This window comes from Motacilla alba, chromosome 8, assembly GCF_015832195.1.
Source record: "Motacilla alba alba isolate MOTALB_02 chromosome 8, Motacilla_alba_V1.0_pri, whole genome shotgun sequence".
Lineage (NCBI taxonomy): Eukaryota > Metazoa > Chordata > Aves > Passeriformes > Motacillidae > Motacilla > Motacilla alba.
Window position 1 is genome coordinate 1,843,566 of NC_052023.1, and position 18,903 is coordinate 1,862,468.

General features: G+C 46.8%; 1 protein-coding gene across 1 annotated transcript in view; it reads right to left on the reverse strand.

The window, feature by feature from the left end:
• Nucleotides 1–18,903, reverse strand: part of ROR1 (receptor tyrosine kinase like orphan receptor 1) — a 154,078-nt gene that overhangs the window by 27,837 nt on the left and 107,338 nt on the right. The window contains 2 exon segments of the mRNA XM_038143975.1: nt 10,851–10,881; nt 12,337–12,624. Coding sequence (XP_037999903.1) covers nt 10,851–10,881; nt 12,337–12,624 — 319 coding nt within the window.

The window sequence follows — 18,903 nt, forward strand, 5'->3', positions numbered from 1 at the left end:
AGAACTGTGGCAAAAGAACGTGTCCATTCATCTGCAGCAACATCAGGACGGAGAGGAAATTTATTTGTTTAAAGTGAATTCACCCACACAAGAAATTTGGCTGGAGAACCACGGCAGGGTAACCTTTGTGACTCATTTTTGCTGAGCACTGATCTTGGCAGGCTCAGGCACCAACAACAGCATCCAAATACCAGCTCAGATGATAAGTGCTTTCCTTCCTCACCCAGGTAACCACACATGTTTTCCTGTTAACAAGATCAATAAACTTGACACACTCAGAAATGGATGATTAACTCCTTTTACAGTATTTGAGGTGGCCCAGGGTTATTGCTTTGAACGGCCAGAGCCGGAACGTCAGGAGTGGTTTTAATTATCAGGATAAATAATGTAACACCTTATAATCTTCTCCCTTGCACTGCAGGACTTTGTGATGGGGCTGCACACACTGGGAGTGAGCAGTAACTACACACAGGCTGGCTGAGCAGTGATGTTATCCTTGTAGGAAAACTCATTCCCAAGGTTTTACACCCTACTGAAGTCATGAAAGCCCCTTGGGTCACTACAGATTTATTCCCATTTTTAATATTTTATTAGGCTGAATAAACACTTGCCCCAGCACTGGTTCTCCTGAAGGCTGCAGAGCCTGGAGTAAAATCTTAAGTCGAGCTTGGGAGGAGTTGAAATTGAAAAAGAATAGGTTTAGATGGGATATTGGGAAGGAATTGTTCACGGGGAGGGTGGGCAGGCCCTGGAACACATCCCCAGAGCAGCTGAGGCCACCCCTGGATCCCTGGAAGTGTCCAGGGGCAGGCTGGAGCACCCTGGGGTGGTGGAAGGTGTCCCTGCCATGGGATGAGCTCTGAGGTCCCTTCCAACCCAAACCATTCCATGATTCCGAGGGAGGGAAGCTCTGCCAGCTCCCAGCTGGGACAGGGAGCTCCAGGGACAAGCTGAGCTCCAGGACCCAGCTCTGGATCCCAGCCTGGGATGTCCCAGCAGGCAAAGAGCAAAGGCTCTGAAGGGAAGGAGAACCCCAAAGTGCCCACGGAAAGGAAGGATTTCCATACAGACAGAGAGGACTTTTCATGTGGCTGAAAGAACGCCAAGGACAGGAGACAAATCCATCCCACAGAGCCACAGACGCTGCCTCTCGCCCTGCCAGTGCCCTGGGCTTGCAAGGCTGTAAGAATAATAATATTTATTATTATTATTATTATTATTATCCCTACTTTTTGTTCTCCCGAATAATCCCTACCACAAGCAACCAGAACTTTCACTGCCATGTTTGAAATGTTTCATCTTCAGTCATTTCCCAGCCCACTGGAAGCGAGGCTGGCAGATAAACCAAAACCCTGCTGGGAGCTGTGCCCAGAGCTGAGCCTTGGATCTGCTGAGGCTCCAGCACATCCCTCAGTGCTCCTCCTTTCCCTGGTCCCCATCAGCACAAAGCCAAAAGAGCGGGAGAGGATTTGTTTAAGGAATATCAGCAACAGCTGGGCACTGAAATAAAAGCACAAAATGAGGCAGAGATTGAGATTTGCCCACTGAGATTTTACTGCTGGCTTGTGTGAGAGGTTTTACTGTGACCACAGAAACATTATAGGCCTTTAAATAGGATTTCCTTCCTAATTAAAGGCCTCATGGCCCAGGGGAACCTCAGAGATGACCTCAGATATTGTAAGTGGGCTCTGAAAGGTGTGAGAAGTTCTTTGTTCCACCCTTCCACGCAGCCACTCCCAGGAAAGTTCTAGAGCAGCATTTGGCCACCAGACACTGCAGGGATTGAAGCAGAACAAGGACTTTGAAAGCCACTTGTTCCACTTGAGAGATGTTCCACTTTCTCTTCCAGAAAATCCTAATTAAGTCACAATTCCATTTGTCAGTTTTCTGACTCAGTTACACTGAACTCATGACAGCCAGGCACCATTTTACACCCAGGTTACAGAACTGTTTCCCTTCTTCCCTCTTCCACCTACACCAATTCCACTCTTCCCCAGGAGTAAAACATTGGGCAATAGAGGCAGTGGGGACCAGAAAAACACAAATTATCGGTTCTCCTGCAGCACTGAATCCTTGGAATGACTCTGAACCCACCCCGGGCTGGTGGGGAGGGAACTCAAGGACCTTGGTTTCAAATAATTTAAATTTTGTTTATTTTATTTTTTAACTGCATAAGGTAGACCAGCAAACTCCCAAAACAGAAGAGAAAGCTCCCAAAGCCTGGGACTGAGGTGCATTTTCTATTGTAAAATGCAATTTTGTCCCCAAAACAACCTCTATTTCAGCAGCTCTGCAGTGACAGGCCGCTGAAGAAGGAACGGGGCTGGATCCACAAACCAAACAACAGATCGGTGATTTTCCTGCGCTGCCGCAAGCACAACAAAGATCAGGTTTGATCTCACGTGAATTAGAGACTCCCTAAAACATCATTTTTTATTTGTCCTCTTCAAGCACACATTCAGGCCGAGTCCTTCCAAAGCCAGGCTCCGCTGAGCCAGGACTGAAACTGAGCCAGGCCAGGATGGCTGAAATCCATTGTCGCTGTAATATTGGCAGATCTTTCCTCACAGCCTTCAGGCTCAAAGAAATCCCTCTAAGCCACTTAAAATGTCCTTCTGATTAGAGCTAAACGAGAATTTTTTGATTAAACCTGTCTTAAAGAGCAAGCCCCTCCTCCTGAGCACTGGAATGCTCCACAAAAACCCAGTGGTTTGGCCCCAAGTGCTGCTGCGAGCTTTTAGCAGCTCCACCAGGGATTTTGGGGCTGGCTTCAAAAGAGCTGTTACCTGGAATGACCACATGAAATATGGGAAAAGCAGATTATACCTCTGCTCTGAAGCACTGCCAGCATCTCCCTCCTCTCTGCTGGGTTAGGGGCTCTGCAATTTTCATTTTCTGCCACAAACGCTCGGTGGCCTCAGCTTGGTTTCAGCAAAAATAAAACCAAAGTTCGCTTTTATTAATAAACAATAATAATTTTATATTAATATTAATATTAATGATATATAATTTTAATTTATTAATAAATAATGAAAGTTTTGTTTCCAAGCAGGAAATAATAAGTTTTGGTTCCAAGCAGGCTTAGCATGAGCCTTAATGTGGAGCTTAGGAACACACCCCCTGTCCTGGGGGATGAACTCCAGCCCAGACAAAAAGGGTGACAGCCAGGAAAAAGGGTGACATTAAGGCATTAATGGGTCTTGGGTTTGAACCTTTTTTTGTTAGGATTAAATGTGCGAGATGGTATTTTTTGTTTGGACTTAGATGTTTATTAGGTTTTTTTATATTACAGTTTTATAAGCTGTGAGTTTTATAGTATTTTACGTTCACAAATTAAAAAATTAGGCTGTATTTATTTTTAATAAGGCTTTCTAAGGATAAACTGTTTAATTAAGAAATGATACTTAAATTACTTTTATTTTTAACTTAATAACTAATTATTTGTGGTTTGTGATGTGGACTTTTTAATTAAATTATACAATATTACTTAAACCTATGAAGAAGAAGGTGAAGAAGAAGGATTAGCTTCTAAAACTTTCATTTTGTTTTATATCTATTATTATATTTTAAAACTTTAAGTTTTCTACTTTGTGCTATTACACACTTCTATTTAAACAACACACTTTCAATTTTAGTTTTATTATTTAATTTTGGAAGCTTTCTTTAGGGTTTTAGGTTAAGTGTAGTGTTAGTGTTTGTCAGTACAGAAAGTCTAAAATCCTCAGTAACCAGGGTTCCAGCAAATGGGAACAATATTTGGTTGGGCTGTTTGGTTTAACTCACAAGACTGGGTTTATTGTTGGTCAGAACCAGACTTCCAGCTGGGCTTAATGATATTTATTATTTCTTACAACACTTGAAGAATATCTCCATGAACACAACAGCCTGGAGGAAATGATCAGCAGAAATAATGCAACTTTCCAGCCTTTCCCTGATTTATTTTTTTGCCTTTCTGTTGTCAAAAACTTCAAAATGATCCCCATTTTGCTCCTTTTTAAATAAATCAAGAAAACACAGAGAGTCTGTAACTCAGGGTCAAATTATGTCATCACAGGATTTCTTTAGTGTTGTGGAAAGACTGATAACTGAGATATCCAATTAGAGAAAGGAAAGTTTATCCTGTATCTGTACTTTACTTATCAGTCCCCCTGGAATCATAGATTTATAAAGGTTGGGAAAAATCACTGAGCCCAATAAATAACCAGGAGCCTGGGAGGGATTTGAGAATTTCCTGGATCCAGGGTTAAAAAAGGCAATAAGGTCTTGATATATATATATATATATAAATATGAATGTAAATAAAGTCACTGATATATAAATACAGGCAATAAAGATAGAATGACAGCACAAATGCCTCTTTCAGGGTTATCCTCACTCTCAACTCCCCCAGTCCCCAGGATCTGGCCACAAATCCCTCATGCCAGGCCAGGGAACCCTGCCTGAGTGGAAATGTGATGGAAACAGAACCCTCAAACCCCTCAAACCTGGCTGGGGCATTCCACATGCTAGGGAACCCTGCCTGAGTGGAAATGTGGTGGAAACAGAACCCCCAAACCCCTCAAACCTGGCTGGGGCATTCCACATGCTAGGGAACCCTGCCTGAGTGGAAATGTGGTGGAAACAGAACCCCCAAACCCCTCAAACCTGGCTGGGGCATTCCACAAGGGCCACCTCCGCCCCAAACATTTATTCCCATCTGCAGTTGCTCTGGGTGACCCTGCACAGAAGGAAAACCAAGCTCTCAATGGCACATTGTCTTCCCTTCGTGCTGCCCGTGCCCAAGTCCTAACGCACTTCACTCCCTGCTTAAAAAAATATTGACACCTCTGTAATTCATTTGTTTTCAGATAATGCAGCTCTGCCTCCTGGGCCTTTCCCTGTGCCACGTGTGGGCAGGAGGGGATTTTGTTTGCACTGCCCACAGATAAGGGAGCACTTCAGCTGGCATCTGCAGAAATACTTATCAGACACCCTTTTAAAAGCCAAAAGCACTTTCTAAGGTCAATCCATCACCAAAGTCCAGGCCAATTTCTTTTCTGCAGCCTTGCCACAGCGTAACAAAATGCAGTTTAAGGCTCTGCATGGAAAGAGCTTGGCTGTTTGCAGCACTGCTCACATGAGAACCAGCAGGTGATGCAGGCCCACAGCAGACAGGAGCAGGTGGATTTTGGGAAGGAATTATTCCCTGGGAGGGTGGGCAGGCCCTGGAATAGAATTCCCAGAGCAGCTGGGGCTGCCCCTGGATCCCTGGCAGTGCCCAAGGCCAGGCTGGACACTGGGGCTTGGAGCAGCCTGGGACAGGGGAAGGTGTCCCTGCCATGGCAGGGGTGGCACAGGGTGGGATTTAAGGTCCTCTCCAGCCCAGCCCATCCTGTGATTCCATTCCCTTTTCTGTCCCTGGCCACTCCTGCAATAGTTTGGGCTGCTCCCCCCGCCCCAGGTGCCCAGTGGCCCTCCAGCTGCACCAGCTCCAGTTCAGGCCCCTCAAACACACCTTAAACCTCACTTTGGCTCAGCTGCCCACATGTCTGGGAGATAAGGGGAGGTAGAGAGGCAAAGGAGCCTGGGATTCCCAGATAAGGTGTATATTTAGCTACCTAAGTACCCTGAGGTGATAAAACACCCTGGAATAGGCTCTGGAGCCAGTTCACTTCAAAAAGACCTGACTGTGGCTTCCCAAATTCTGTATTACATTTACCCAGAGGTTTTCAGTTATTTTTGCTCACTCAGAAAAACCCAGGAGCACGAATCCCAAAAACCTGAGCACCCTCAGCAGCCACTTCATGGCCCCCAGTGCCAGAGCAGAACAACCCAGGGGAAAGGTGAGACAGTGCTGATGCCTTGTTCAGCTGCCCTGGAGCAGAGGCTGGGCAGAGTCACAGGATAAAGCAGGGATTTATTCAAAGCATCTCCTCCATGGATCCACCTTGGGCAGCACCAGAGCCCAGCCAGGGCTGCCCCCAAGATGAACCCAAATGGTCCCAAAATGCACGAGCGCTCCCGGGGTCTCTGCCTTGGCTCAGCTCTGCTCCATTTGCACCTTGCAGTTCATTGTCCCGTTCCAGCTTTAGCCCAGGCACTCCCACCCTGCTTGTTTTCCTCTCTGCAGCCCACGCTGTTTGTGCTCCTGGGCTGAGCTTTGGATCATTTGTCCTTGGTGCCCAGCTGGAGCAGGAATTGTTTTGTGTCCCTGCTCTGTGCAGAGCTCACCATCCCCAATGTGAAGGCCAGAATTGCACACTGAAGCAGCTCAGAACCTGAAAATATAAAAGCCAAAACCCGAGGCATCAGTGGCACGAGACAGATAAGTGTGCAGCAGATGAAAGAGCCCGTGGAGAGGACAAGGCCAGCTCTCCCTGGGAACATTCCCACTGCAGGCCTGGCAGATAACCTGCCTGAGCCCCTGGCAAACTGAGGAGGATTATTTTCCCTGGGATGAAGTCATGCAGCCGGATGAACATGGTTTGTGTCAGCACCAGCCACTCAGGCTCCAGCCTCGCACCACGTGGGGCTTTTTTCCCCCCAAAATATATTTATGTTGGCCTCTGCATGGAATATCCCACCTCAGGGCTGTGTCTCACATCCCACAGGGTTCTAGGAACGAGCTGCTGCACCAGCACTCAGTGGGACTGTAAAAGATCCCACAGCAAAACACCTGGGAATTGTGTCCAGTCCTCATTCAAAATTTCCATCACTGAACAGCGGGAGGGAGTTTCCGTGCCAGCCAGAAAAAGTGGGACAGGCTGGAATTCCAGGACCCCAGGAGTCCAACCTGGCACGGAGTGCAGGGACATCACTCCCGGGATGCTGCTGGAGCAGTGAATCTGTGCTGGCCTCTGGATTGGCATTTTTCCTTCTCTAAATTTTACCTTCTGTGGCCAAAAGAGGAAAGTCTCTGTGCTCCTCTTTGAAATCCACAATCACACACACAGTTGGCCAAGCCTCACCTGGATGCTGGCCAGTGCTTACACATTTTCTTGTTGCTGGCACACAGAGCCACTGTACAAAAGATCTGTTTTACTAAAAAACCCAGATGTGTTTAGCCGAAAGTTAAAAAAAGAAAAATTAAAAAAAAAAAAATCTCAATGACTGAAAAAGATGGGAAAATCCAGGGGGGGTTGTGGTTTCTTGCAAGCTATTTATTTCTGGGAATCACAAACCCCATTCCATTTTATGAATCAGATGCTCCTTAAAGTTACAGCCCTCTTGTCTCCTCTTTTCCCCTCTCCTCGTTCCCAGTGGTTAAATAAAGAACAAAACAATGCCATATTTAGGATATTTATATATAGAAGAGGCTCCATGAAGAACAAAAGGACTGTTCCAGAGGAATATTGGCACCAGCATGTACATACTCCACTTGGGAATACATCCCTGCCATCCACATCCAGGTTAAACCTCTTCAGAACGTGCTCACAGCACAATAAATAATAAATACAGAGCATTTTCCTGCACCGTTCCCACTGGATTCCACTCCAGCAGGGTTTTTCCAGCTCATTTTTACACCAGCCCATGTAAATTGGCATTTTCCTCTCCTTTCTCACTGCAGCTCCTGAGGAAGTTCTTGCTCCCCCACCTCTAATTTCAGTGATCTGTGCCCAGGATTTCTCCTGCAGTGGGTGAAGTTTGGGACAAGCACGAAGCCAAGGCTCAGGGTGAGGGGAACAAAGGAGAATGAGACAAGAAGAGCAGAAGGATTGGGCACAGAACATTTCCCAGGCCAAGGGATCTCTGTTGCTGCATTAAATCCTCTCGTCCCCAGGACCCTGCTGTGCTCTGTCCTGGTTCTGATCTCTGTAGCCTCCCCTGAGGTGAAGACACATTTCCCTGTCCTGTAGGGACCAACCTTGCCATGCACGGTGGATAAAAGAGCTTTCACAGGAACTTCAAAAATAACCTGAAAAACCTGGGCTTTGGGGGAAATGCTGAGGAGCAATGGCTGCAGGGCAAATTCCTGGCTTAGAGGAAGGTGTCCACAGCAGGGGGGTGGAATTAGGGGATCTCTGAGGTCCTTTCCAACACAAACCCTCCTGGGATTCTGGGATAAATTTGTGTGCACAGCGCACGGACACAGAGCACTGCACAGACACACCAGTGAACCACCAAAATGCCACCTCTGATCTTCCTCAAAATAAACTAAAGCATTTAAACCAACCCAGTTTGTGTTTGAGCTCAGAACTTCATGGAGAAAAGGAGATCCATCAGCTGAGGGTGGCCTTTGCCAGCCACAGCTCCCTGAGCCCTCTGCCCCTCCCAGGCTGCTGTGGAGCTGCCCTTGACACCATCCACGCTGTGGAAAGGATTCCAGCAGCTGGAGAGCCTGGAGCTGCCTCCTGGGGACACATCCAGCTGTGGGACATGGGCATCCACCCCCTCCCCACATGCCCTGAGCTGCCTGGAGCTGGCCCTGCATCTGCAGCACCCAAAGACATAATAATATAATATAATTTATATTATGTATATAATTTCTATATTACATTTATATATTATTTTAAATTTTATATTAAATTTATATATATTTCTGTTATATTTATATATTTTTAATATAATTTGATTATATTTTATATTATTTTAATATACTTTTATTTTACATTATTTCAATATACTTTTATTTTATATTTTTCTTATACATATTTTATATTACATTTTCAATTGTTTTGATCATTTTAATATTTTATAATCATTTATATATTTTATAATTTTATATTTCTTCTAAATAGTTTAATATTATATTTTCTATTAATTTTTATTATTTTATATATTTCTATTTCCTTATAAATATTCTAATATTAATCATCATCTGACATTCCCATTCACACTTGGCCCATCTGTTTTTCTATAAATCATGGAGGGAAAAGGGCTGAGCTTTTTGATATTTTTAAAAACAGGATCCTCAAATGAAATCTGTGAATGAAGAGCACCTTCCACTCATGGGGGACTGATAAAGACATGGGAACAGGAACTCGCCATCAGGTTTTTTCCTGAATTTATGACCCAGCTTCCAGACTATTCCCAAGGAAAGTGTTTTCCCAGAGGGAGGATGATGAGGGAGGACAGCCAGGTACTTCATCTCTCACCCTGCTGCTTGAAAACTGCCACAGATGGGCTTGGTTTGCACAGAAAAAAGAGCAGGAAAATCAAGTTCATAGCTACAAATTCATTTTTCAACTTGTGCAGGGGGAGGGCTACACGAGAGTCACACAACCCAGTCCCCAGGACATTCTTTGCATGGAAGGAGCAGCCAAGAACCAAAGAACCAGAATTTGAGGTAATTTCCCTCCTGCATTTCACAAAATGCAACTGAAGTGTGATTAAATTTCTTTCTCCATTACAAAATCATAATTATTGCAACTACAAAATCAACTGTTAAAGAGAACATCTCCCTTTCTTTTCACCTTTTCACACCCTTTGTGTGTATTTTAGCTGGTTAAGTTGTGGGGTTTTTTTTTTGGAAGGGGAGCAAAAAACAACCACCAAAGTCCTTGCCAGAAAGAAAAAACGGGAAAAAAGATTCCCAAATGTATTTTGTTTGAAAAAGTGAGGCACTCCTGAGCGGCCCAGACAGTGAAATTCCAGCCCAGCTCTCTGTGCTCACACTGCTCCCACGTGGGCTCTGACCACCAAGGAGGTGTTTTTAACCCCACAAATTTCAGAAACCCCAAACTAGGTGGGAGCAGCACAAAATCCCCATTTTCCCACCTCATTCATTAAGTCTCCAAACTGCTGGAAAGCCCAAGGGCCCCCAAATCCCTCAGCAGCAGGAAACTTCCCTCCCCAGAACCCCAGAATCACCAAAGAGGGCTGAAACCCCAGCAAAGAGCTCCCCTTCCAAAACAAACTCCAGGATTCCACAGCAGGCACTTCACAAGGGGAGATAAAACCACATTTGAGGCTGTTCCATTAGAGGGCATCCTACAACATCCTTTTGTGGTCAGATGCTTCTCCTCATCCATATCCTCTGCAATCATTCACCGAAGATCTTCCATAAGGAGCCGGGAATATTCACCTCCCCAGGTTTTTGCATCCCGTGGAACTGCATTCATTGCATTAACAGATGAATTTTCTGGTTTAGTTGGGTCTGTGTTTCCCTCCCCTCACCAGGAGAGGTGGATTTGCAATATTTTTCCACAACGTGAGATGTGAATAAGCAGCACAAAACTGATTCCAAGTCTCAGGAGAGCCAGAGATCACACTTGAGAACAAAAAGGCACTGGAAAGGTGAGCAGGTTTGATTGGATAGCTTGAAATTAGGGACAGAAGTGAATATTCTCAAAAACTGCCCGAGACAGAAGCTCCACTGCCAAAATCCAACGTGGGGAGTGCTCAGAGCCTGCAGCAGGAGCCAAACCCGAGCTCCAGGATACAGAGAGCTCTGGTACAACAGCCACTGCTCCCACCCACCTTCTCAACCTTTAAAAAAATCTTTAAAAAATCTTTTCAGGCTGTTTATTAATACAGGTACAGAGAGACAGACACAGTTTACGAGCCTTAAAATCAGCAAGAAGCCCCTGGGTAGTAAAATCTGCTCGTAGTGATAAATATTTTCCAGACTGAGCTGTGACATGGATGAAGTACCTGTAGGTGCACTGAAATCACTCCACAGACTGAAGGCACCAGAGGATCTAAAGGTAATAATATTGCAAATTAAGAAGTCTGGGCTAAGAAACAGGAGTTGACACGATAACATGAAAATATCACTGCGAGACAGATAACTCAGTTACAATAAATTACCATCCTATCTGACTTAAAAAGCAGAATGGAAAAGTGCTCCTGTCACACCAAATGACAAATGAACTTCTGACTGCTGAAATGCAAGATTAATGAAGGCACAGAAGAGACATGAAAGGACTTACGAGGATCCTGGGCTTGCTGTTGGCGGGGGACCTGGAAAAGTGACAGAAGAAAAACAGCAGGATGAGTTACGGCGAGGTAGCAAGCAGGAAGCTTTTGAAAACCTTTTAAAAGATAAAAGCACCGGTCTGTGGTGTTGGCTGTGGTTTATGGAGTTGAACAGAGCAGTGGCAGTCCCTCAGCACCAAAGACAAGCCTGTGTTGGCTGCAGAACATGACAGGAGGACAATAAACAGGTGAGCAACTCACCCTCCTCTTGAAACTGCCTTAGGAGAACACCTCGTGATTGATTTCTTATCAGAAATCAGAAAACATGGGAGATTTATGAAAAAAAGAAGATGGAACTCATCACATCCATCATTCCTTGCGTGTTATTTGTCCAGTTCCAAAGAGGATTAACCAGGACTGTGTGCAAATATCTTCATCTCAGTGAATTATTTCCCCCTGACTGTGGAGGAGGAGGAGGGGGAGAAGACACACAAAACCTGTTTCTTGTTTGGAATCTTCTGAGTGGTAACATCAGCTTTGAAGGCAGTTATCTCAATATAAACTTGGGAGAATGAGTGCTTATTTTCCCTGACAGGTATATATGTGTCTCATCTCAGGCCCTCAGCAGTGCCAGCTGAAATCTCTCACTCACCAGACACAGAGGTCACTCCGAATAAAGGAATTTTTCTCCTCTGGTCTGAATCTACCCAGGTACCCCATTAATGGGGGCTCAGCCTGGAGCAAAGGAGGCTCAGGGAGGGCCCTTGTGGCTCTGCACAGCTCCTGCCAGGAGGGGACAGACGGGGAGGGTTGGGCTCTGCTCCCAGGGAACAGGGACAGGAGGAGAGGAAACAGCTTCAAGCTGCTCCAGGGGAGGTTTAGATTGGATATTGGGAAAATTTCTCCTCCAAAAATGTTGGAACAGTAACAGTCAAGGCAGTCACCATCCCTACAACTGTTCAAAAAGCCTGGATGTGGCACCTGGGACATGGTTTAATGGTGAACATGGTGGTGGCTGGTTGCACTGGATGATCCTGGAGGTTTTTTCCAACCTGAACATTTCATGATTCTGTGAAAATGCAGCTGTTCCTACACTCCCGTGTATCAAATCCCCCGTGGATCCCCGTGGATCAAATTATTTAGGAAACCTGTGGATGGGGTTAAAAGGGCAGAGATCCCAGCCCTGCAGGACAGACAGCAGGGTCAAAGTCCCTCAGGGGTGTCCCATGGCTCCTCATCTCCCCAGGACCCTTTCTCCAGCTCCATCCCAAGGAACATTTCTGCCCTGCCATCCTAACACCCTCTCTGGGAAGCCCATGTGGAGTCAGCTCATGGATTCCTGGGCTCTCTGCACAACCCAAGTTTAATCAATTTAACAAACTTGGCTTTTCCAACCTCGACAACTCCCCAGCGCCGCCGCCACACCGGCGCACCGCTTTCCCCTGGACAGCCCCCTTCTGCTGAGCAAGAGCTGGGGCAGCTGAAGAGGAGAAAACTCACCGAACTTGACAAAGAGCACGCCGGTGGTGGACACGGTCCTCCTGCCGTTGGTGGCCACGCACTGGAAGTAGCCGGTGTCGGTGGTGTCCAGGTTGCGGATGCGCAGGCGGGAGCCGTAGGGGGTGGCTCGGAAGGAGATCCTGCGGGGCTCCTGCACCACGGGAGCGTCGTTCTTCAGCCACCGGACTGTGGGAGGGGGGTTCCCAGACACCTTGCAGTGCAGCTCTGCAGTCTGGCCCAGGGTGGTGGTGATGTTGTTCATGGGTTCGTCCAGCGTCAGGAAATAATCTGGGGTTGGGGAGAAGAGAAGGGGAATGAAGGACTCCAGAGCTGGAATGTCATTGTGGAGAAAGCTCCTGCTTGTCTTTGGATGAGACACGAAGGAGGTGGATAGCAGGGTTCCCTCTGCTGTTTCAACATCTCCTATTTGGCTTCATTTAGCACAGAAAAAACACTGCTGCTCTTTTATCTTTTCTTTTTCCTAACCGAAACTCAGGAAAAACATCTCAGCACTCCAGTTGCTTGTTTTGATGCTGACCTGCTGACCTGCCTCTGCTCATGCCGGAATCCACCAAATCATTCAGAAAGGCAAATCCTGTGACCCAGAGAAGCTGGGGCTGCCCCTGGATCCCTGGCAGTGCCCAAGGCCAGGTTGGACAGGGTTTGGAGCAGCCTGGGACAGTGGAAGGTGTCCCTGCCATGGCAGGGGTGGCACTGGATGAGGTTTAAGGTCTGTTCCAACCCAAACCATTCCAGGATTCTGTGATCCTGTCTCCAAGCCATTTTTAGTGACTCACAGGCAGAGCAGATAGTGCTGTCCATGATTTTGTAAGCACCAGCTGCAGAGATGAGGAATAAGAATCATATCTGGGAAAGGAGACTTTATTCTCACTCACTATTTCCATGGCTAAGGGTACGGATCGCCTCCACTCTGAAATAGGGCTCATGACTGAAAAATCAAATAAAATTAACATTACAAAGATGAATCTCTCCTAACCCATTCCTGAGCACTGCCTTCTGTCCAGGGCTCTTTCATTGGGCATCCCTCAGGAGGAGGCCCGTTCCTCATTCACTGCATTCACCACTTCATGAAATCCTTTAAAGGCAGGGAGGGAGATGGGTTGGGATGGGGAATGGAATCCTCAGGCTCTCATCTCCATGTCAGAGGTTCAAAACTCATGGTGGCCACCATCAGCTGCTGGCTGTCCCAGCAGGGTGGCCAAGGAATGAGAAATCCCGACTGCATCTGGCTCCTGAACTCTCCAGAGCCAAACCAGGAGGTCAAGAAAAGCCAGAATCAGGCAGTGAACTTGGAATCCCAGAATTATTTAGATTGGAAGGGACCTTGGAGTTCACCCAGTTCCACTCCCTGCCATGGCAGGGACACTTTCCACTATCCCAAATTGCTCCAAGTCCTGTCCTTTGACACGTGCATCCCCAAACTGGAGCTGTGCTGCTTGTGCTCCATCACTCTCAAGTCCATCTGCTGTTCACTCCAGCAAGAAACCTTACTAAAAGTGTGAAAAAACCCTCCAGCATGTTCCAAACCAGCTCAGCCACCCAGCCTGCCTAAGTAAGCCACTTCCCTAATTATTCCTGTAATCTTGGCTTGCCCAGCTCCTCCCTTCATTATGGTTTGTGGAGAGCAGTATCTCTTGCCTTTGTTTTTAATCTGTTTAGCACACAACTTACCCTGTGTTTGCACAGCACTTTGAACAAAGCGTCCCTGTCCTCACCTGGTCCCAGGAGCCATTCAGGACAAACATTTGGCACCGAGGCCCTGCCCACAGATAATTTTTTCCACGTGTATTTTTTCAATTAAGTTCTAATGTGCAGGTGTGAAACTGCTTCTCCCAGGGAGCAAGGGACAGGATGAGAGGGAACGGCCCCAAGATGCACCAGGGGAGGTTTAAATCGGGAATCAGGGAAAAAAAAAATGTCGTGGGAAGAGCTGTAAAGGGTTTAAACAGGCTACCCAGGGCACAGGTGGAGTCACCATCCCTGGAAATGTTCAAAAAATGTGTGGAAATGGCACTTGGGGACGTGGTTTAGTGGTGAACATGGTGCTGGTTGGACTTGGTGATCTTAAAGTCCTTTTCCAACCTGAACATTCCATGATTCTGTGAAAATGCAGCTGTTCTGGCACTCCCACGGATCAAATTATTTAGGAAACCTGTGGATGGGGTTAAAAGGGCAGAGATCCCAGCCCTGCAGGACAGACAGCAGGGTCCAAGTCCCTCAGGGGCATCCCGTGGCTCCTCATCTCCCCAGGACCATTTCTCCAGCTCCATCCCAAGGAATGTTTCTGCCCTGCCATCCTAGCACCTCCCTGGGAAGCAGAGCTCCAGCCAGCTCTTGGATTCCTGGGCTCTCTGCACAATCTGGGTTTAATAAAGCCCCACTAACAGGCTGGGCCCGGAGAACCGCAGTTAATTAGCCAGCGCTGAACCGCAGCCATGGCTTTAATTCCTGATAACGTTCCTTCAGCCATCTCCAGCCTAACAGGGACAGAAACAGCCCTGGGATGGGCTGCCTGACAACAGCACAGTGAACAGGAGCTTCTAAAGGTCCCGAGGGATACAGGAGAGGCAAATAAAGCAGTGAGGATGTAGGGCAGGTTTCCAAAGGCTGGAAAAGGATTTGGAAGTATCGATAGAAACCATAAGTCGGTGAAAAAGTGTGGCTGCAACTTCTCTGTAAGTGCCAACACAAGTGGCCTCAGGAGCTGCTGACTCCTCTGATTGTTCTCCACCTTCCTCCAGGAGCTACTGCAGAAACACTAAAACAAATCCATCTCCTAAATTCACCCTAGATTAGTCCTCAAATCCGTACATTTGGCATCTGAATCATAAACCAGATCAAGCAGCTCACCCGAGATGGGATTTAAACAGGGCTGGTTTGAGGCCATTGGGAGCTCTGGGGGATGCTTCTCACAGATAAAGCAGTTTTGGAATTGAAAATAAACTCCCCAAAGACCTCGTATTGCTGCTGAGGCACAGAAAATGATGAGCATCCCTTCCCTGGCATGCTCCAAACTCCTCCATTGCTGCCCTTGCTGGGTGTGGAGGGGTTGGAGAGAAGCCCAGTTGTATTTTTATTGTGTCTCTCACCTTCCAAAGCCCATCAAAGGAGAAATTCTTCCCTGTGAGGGTGGGCAGGCCCTGGCACAGGTGCCCAGAGCAGCTGTGGCTGCCTCTGGATCCCTGGAAGTGCCCAAGGCCAGGCTGGAGCAGCCTGGGACAGTGGGAGGTGTCCCATGGCAGGGGTGGAATGGGACGGGATTTAAGGTCCCTTCCAATCCAAACCATCTCACCATAATTCATCTGCCCCTCTCCTGCCATCCAGGAGCTCTCCAGATGGAACTGACTCCCTCTGACCTAAAGAACAGTTTCTTAGAAGAAAGGATGGGTCTTGTGTACTGGGAACGATCCAGTCTGGTGGCACTGGCCTTTGGAAAGTCTGAGCTGAATCCTGGCTCGGAGCAGCCTTGGGTGAATCAGCTCAGTTGTGATTTTTAGAAGAGCCAAAGGAAAGTAGACACCCAAAGCCAATCAAAGCTCACATGGGATTTGTGCAACTAAGGCCTTTTCAAAACAGCCTTAAACCTTTTGGCTCGATGTCTCCAGCCATAAAGTGAGGATAATAATCCCTCTTACATCATGGGGAGGCTGCTATGTACATTAATGAGATAATGCTCATAAAGCACTTTGAAGGTGAAAAGTGCTATGCTGGGATAAGCACTGTTATTATATTTTAAGTTAAATCTCAGGGTTTCGAGCACAGAACAAAAGCCTGTCCATATTTTAGAGTAGCACTCTATAAAAACATTTGGGAAACGTTTTAATTTACAGAAGTACGGGAGAATAGCCTGAAAGAGTTCTAAATAAAATTTAGCCCACCTATAATTTAATAATAGTCAAACTGATTTTTTTTTAATTTGTAAAAACAATTTACTGCTGGGCCTAGACCCCGAATGCCAAGTTTCAGCCCACAGAGAGGGTTTTTTTTAATGGCTGAGTTATAAACCCTTGAAAAATGCTGACAGCCCCTTTACTAGAGCAGCACTAGCGGGTGCCCTATAATGAACTTTTAAATGACTTGAGATAATATCTGGAAAGCCAAGCCTGAAATATATTTCTGGGTTTGAGCCATTGCCAAGGCAAACACAACACATCATAAGTCATCCTCATGATTCTGAGCGCATAAATTGGAGACACTGCACATAAAACCCAAATATTAGGTATCCTTCATGGCCAAACTTTGTGCTGGTTTGATGTTACAGAACAGCAACAGCTGTGCAGGGACGAAATGTAGAGCGTTGCGCGTCTCCAAAGAAGAAAAGTCCCTGTATTTCCACAGCTCTGCCCTGACATTGTTAAATAGGAGCCTGCCCAGTCCTAATAAATCCTCCACTATTCTACTACTTTTAAGTGGAACCCAGGTGGCTTTCAAAATAAAAGCTCGTCCTGGCCGGCCAAGGAATGTTAATCTGCTCTGTGACCACATGGTTCCTCTACCTTAAATTACCAAAGGCACAGCTTAGAGCAGTAACACCCTCTTGGCTCGCAGGAGGATTTTGCCGGCCACAGCGAGACCTTTCCCCCCAGCACCGTGTGTGCTGCATGTTTCTGATTTCACAAGGTGTTTAAAGCACGATGGGGATGCAGGATTAGACCCTGGAAGGGTCATTTTATGAGAAGAGTTGTTGTTTCATTTATCCTCTCTTTCTGCCCTTCTGATCTTTCGGAATATTCAAAGAAAAGCTAAAATTAAGGTCTCTGCTCAAGCCTGAACCAGCTTTAATCCAGGTGCACTAGAGAGGCTGGTGAGCCAAGTTCTTCCACTACAGATGGGGAACAACGCAGTTCCCTGCAAACATCTCCAGACCTTTCCTCAGGCAGCCGTGGGGACACCTTTTCCAGCTGCTGGCCTGCAGAAGTTGTTTAATTCTGGATTTGAAGATTCAAACCTGCACTGCAGCACAGAAAGCAGAACCTGTCCTGGCTGGAGTAAGGCACTGGGACACCAACATTCCAGTGCTTACTGCATTTATGGAATCCTGGAATGGTCTGGGCTGGGAGGGACCTCAACCCTCAGCTCATCCCAAACCCTGCCTGATCAAGCCCCATCCCTGGGTGTGTTTAACAGAGCCTGGCTGTGGCACTGGGTGCCCGGGTTCAGTTGAGGTGTGGGGCTGGGTTGGACTCGATCATCTTTAAGCTCTCTTCCAACCCGGTCATTCCGTGATTCTGTGAACCTGGCCTTGAATTATGTCTGTGAGCTGAAAGGTTTGGCAGCTCCCTGGTTCCTTGTCACTGCACACACTGGAAAAAAGCCCAGAAGTGTCTCAGGGAAAGCTGCGTTTTCATTCATTCAGAGCCCTGGGTCAGCCACGAGTCCGGTGTGGTGCCACACCTGGATGTGCTCCGGCACTGCCACCAAGCTCGCTCCACTGGGAATCTTCCGTGTGGAATAATTGTCTTTGGAGAAGCTCAACCACACAGAGTCCACCCAGACTGAAGATGCTGGAGGGGCTTGCTGGCTGCTCCATGAAAAGGAAGGAAGCAGCAGGATTTCTGATGGAAGTGTGGCCACACACATTCCTTGGAAAAAGGATTCCCCACGGATTGCCGGATCTGCCCATCACTCCCAGAAGAAGACAACTCCCCGTGGGTCTGATCATCAGAGCTTGTTATTAAAAGGGTAAAAGGGAAACTGCCACTTGGAATCTCACTTATTTTAAATGAATAAACAAGAGGAATGGCAGTGGGAGGGAAGAGATGCTGCACTCAAGTCATGATCTGGCAACTCTTGAAGAATATCAGGGTTAAAGAAGTCCAAGATAATCACATGGAAATATCCAATGTCTGCAGTCTTGAGACAAAGGAAACCTTCTGCTGCCTCAGCTTGCCCAGCTTTACTTCCAGTGGGTTTCCCAGAGATGTGCAGGAGCCAGTTCGGGATGCACATGGAAGTTCTGTCCTGGACTTTCCCTTCCCAGACTCCATCCAGAGGCTTCAGTGGCACCCAGGATAACTCCCTGACCTCAGCCAGGCTGGGCACAGCTCGAGGCATGATGGCTTTTCACCTGTGACTGTCACTGGGATTCTCAGAATTCATTTTGATATTCTGATGATTGGCAGCTTAGAGACGGCGCTGGGTTTGTGGAGGGAATCCAGGCTTCCAAAAAAATTATCTGGAACCTGAATCCCACTGCTTTTGGGTGGGAATTGGACAACTCCCTGCCCTCCATGAACTCCTGGATGCATCTGAGAGTTGCTTCTGCCCCTCCTTTCATCAGACAGCTCTGAGGTTTAAGGACAGATGTCTCAGAGGTCACTTTGAGGGGAAATGAAGCTTTTCTTTACTCAGGAACCAGTTTTATAGCCCAAGTAGGAAACCTCTAAACTTTATCACCAAAAAAAAAAAAAGTGATTTGGAATAGGTAAACAAATGTCCACATCCAGCTATAAAGCCAACTACTGAAAACCATCAAGGGATTTTGTTGTCACTTTAGAAGCTGCTCTGCAGTAAAGAGCCACAAAGAAAAACTCAAGCATTAAAGGG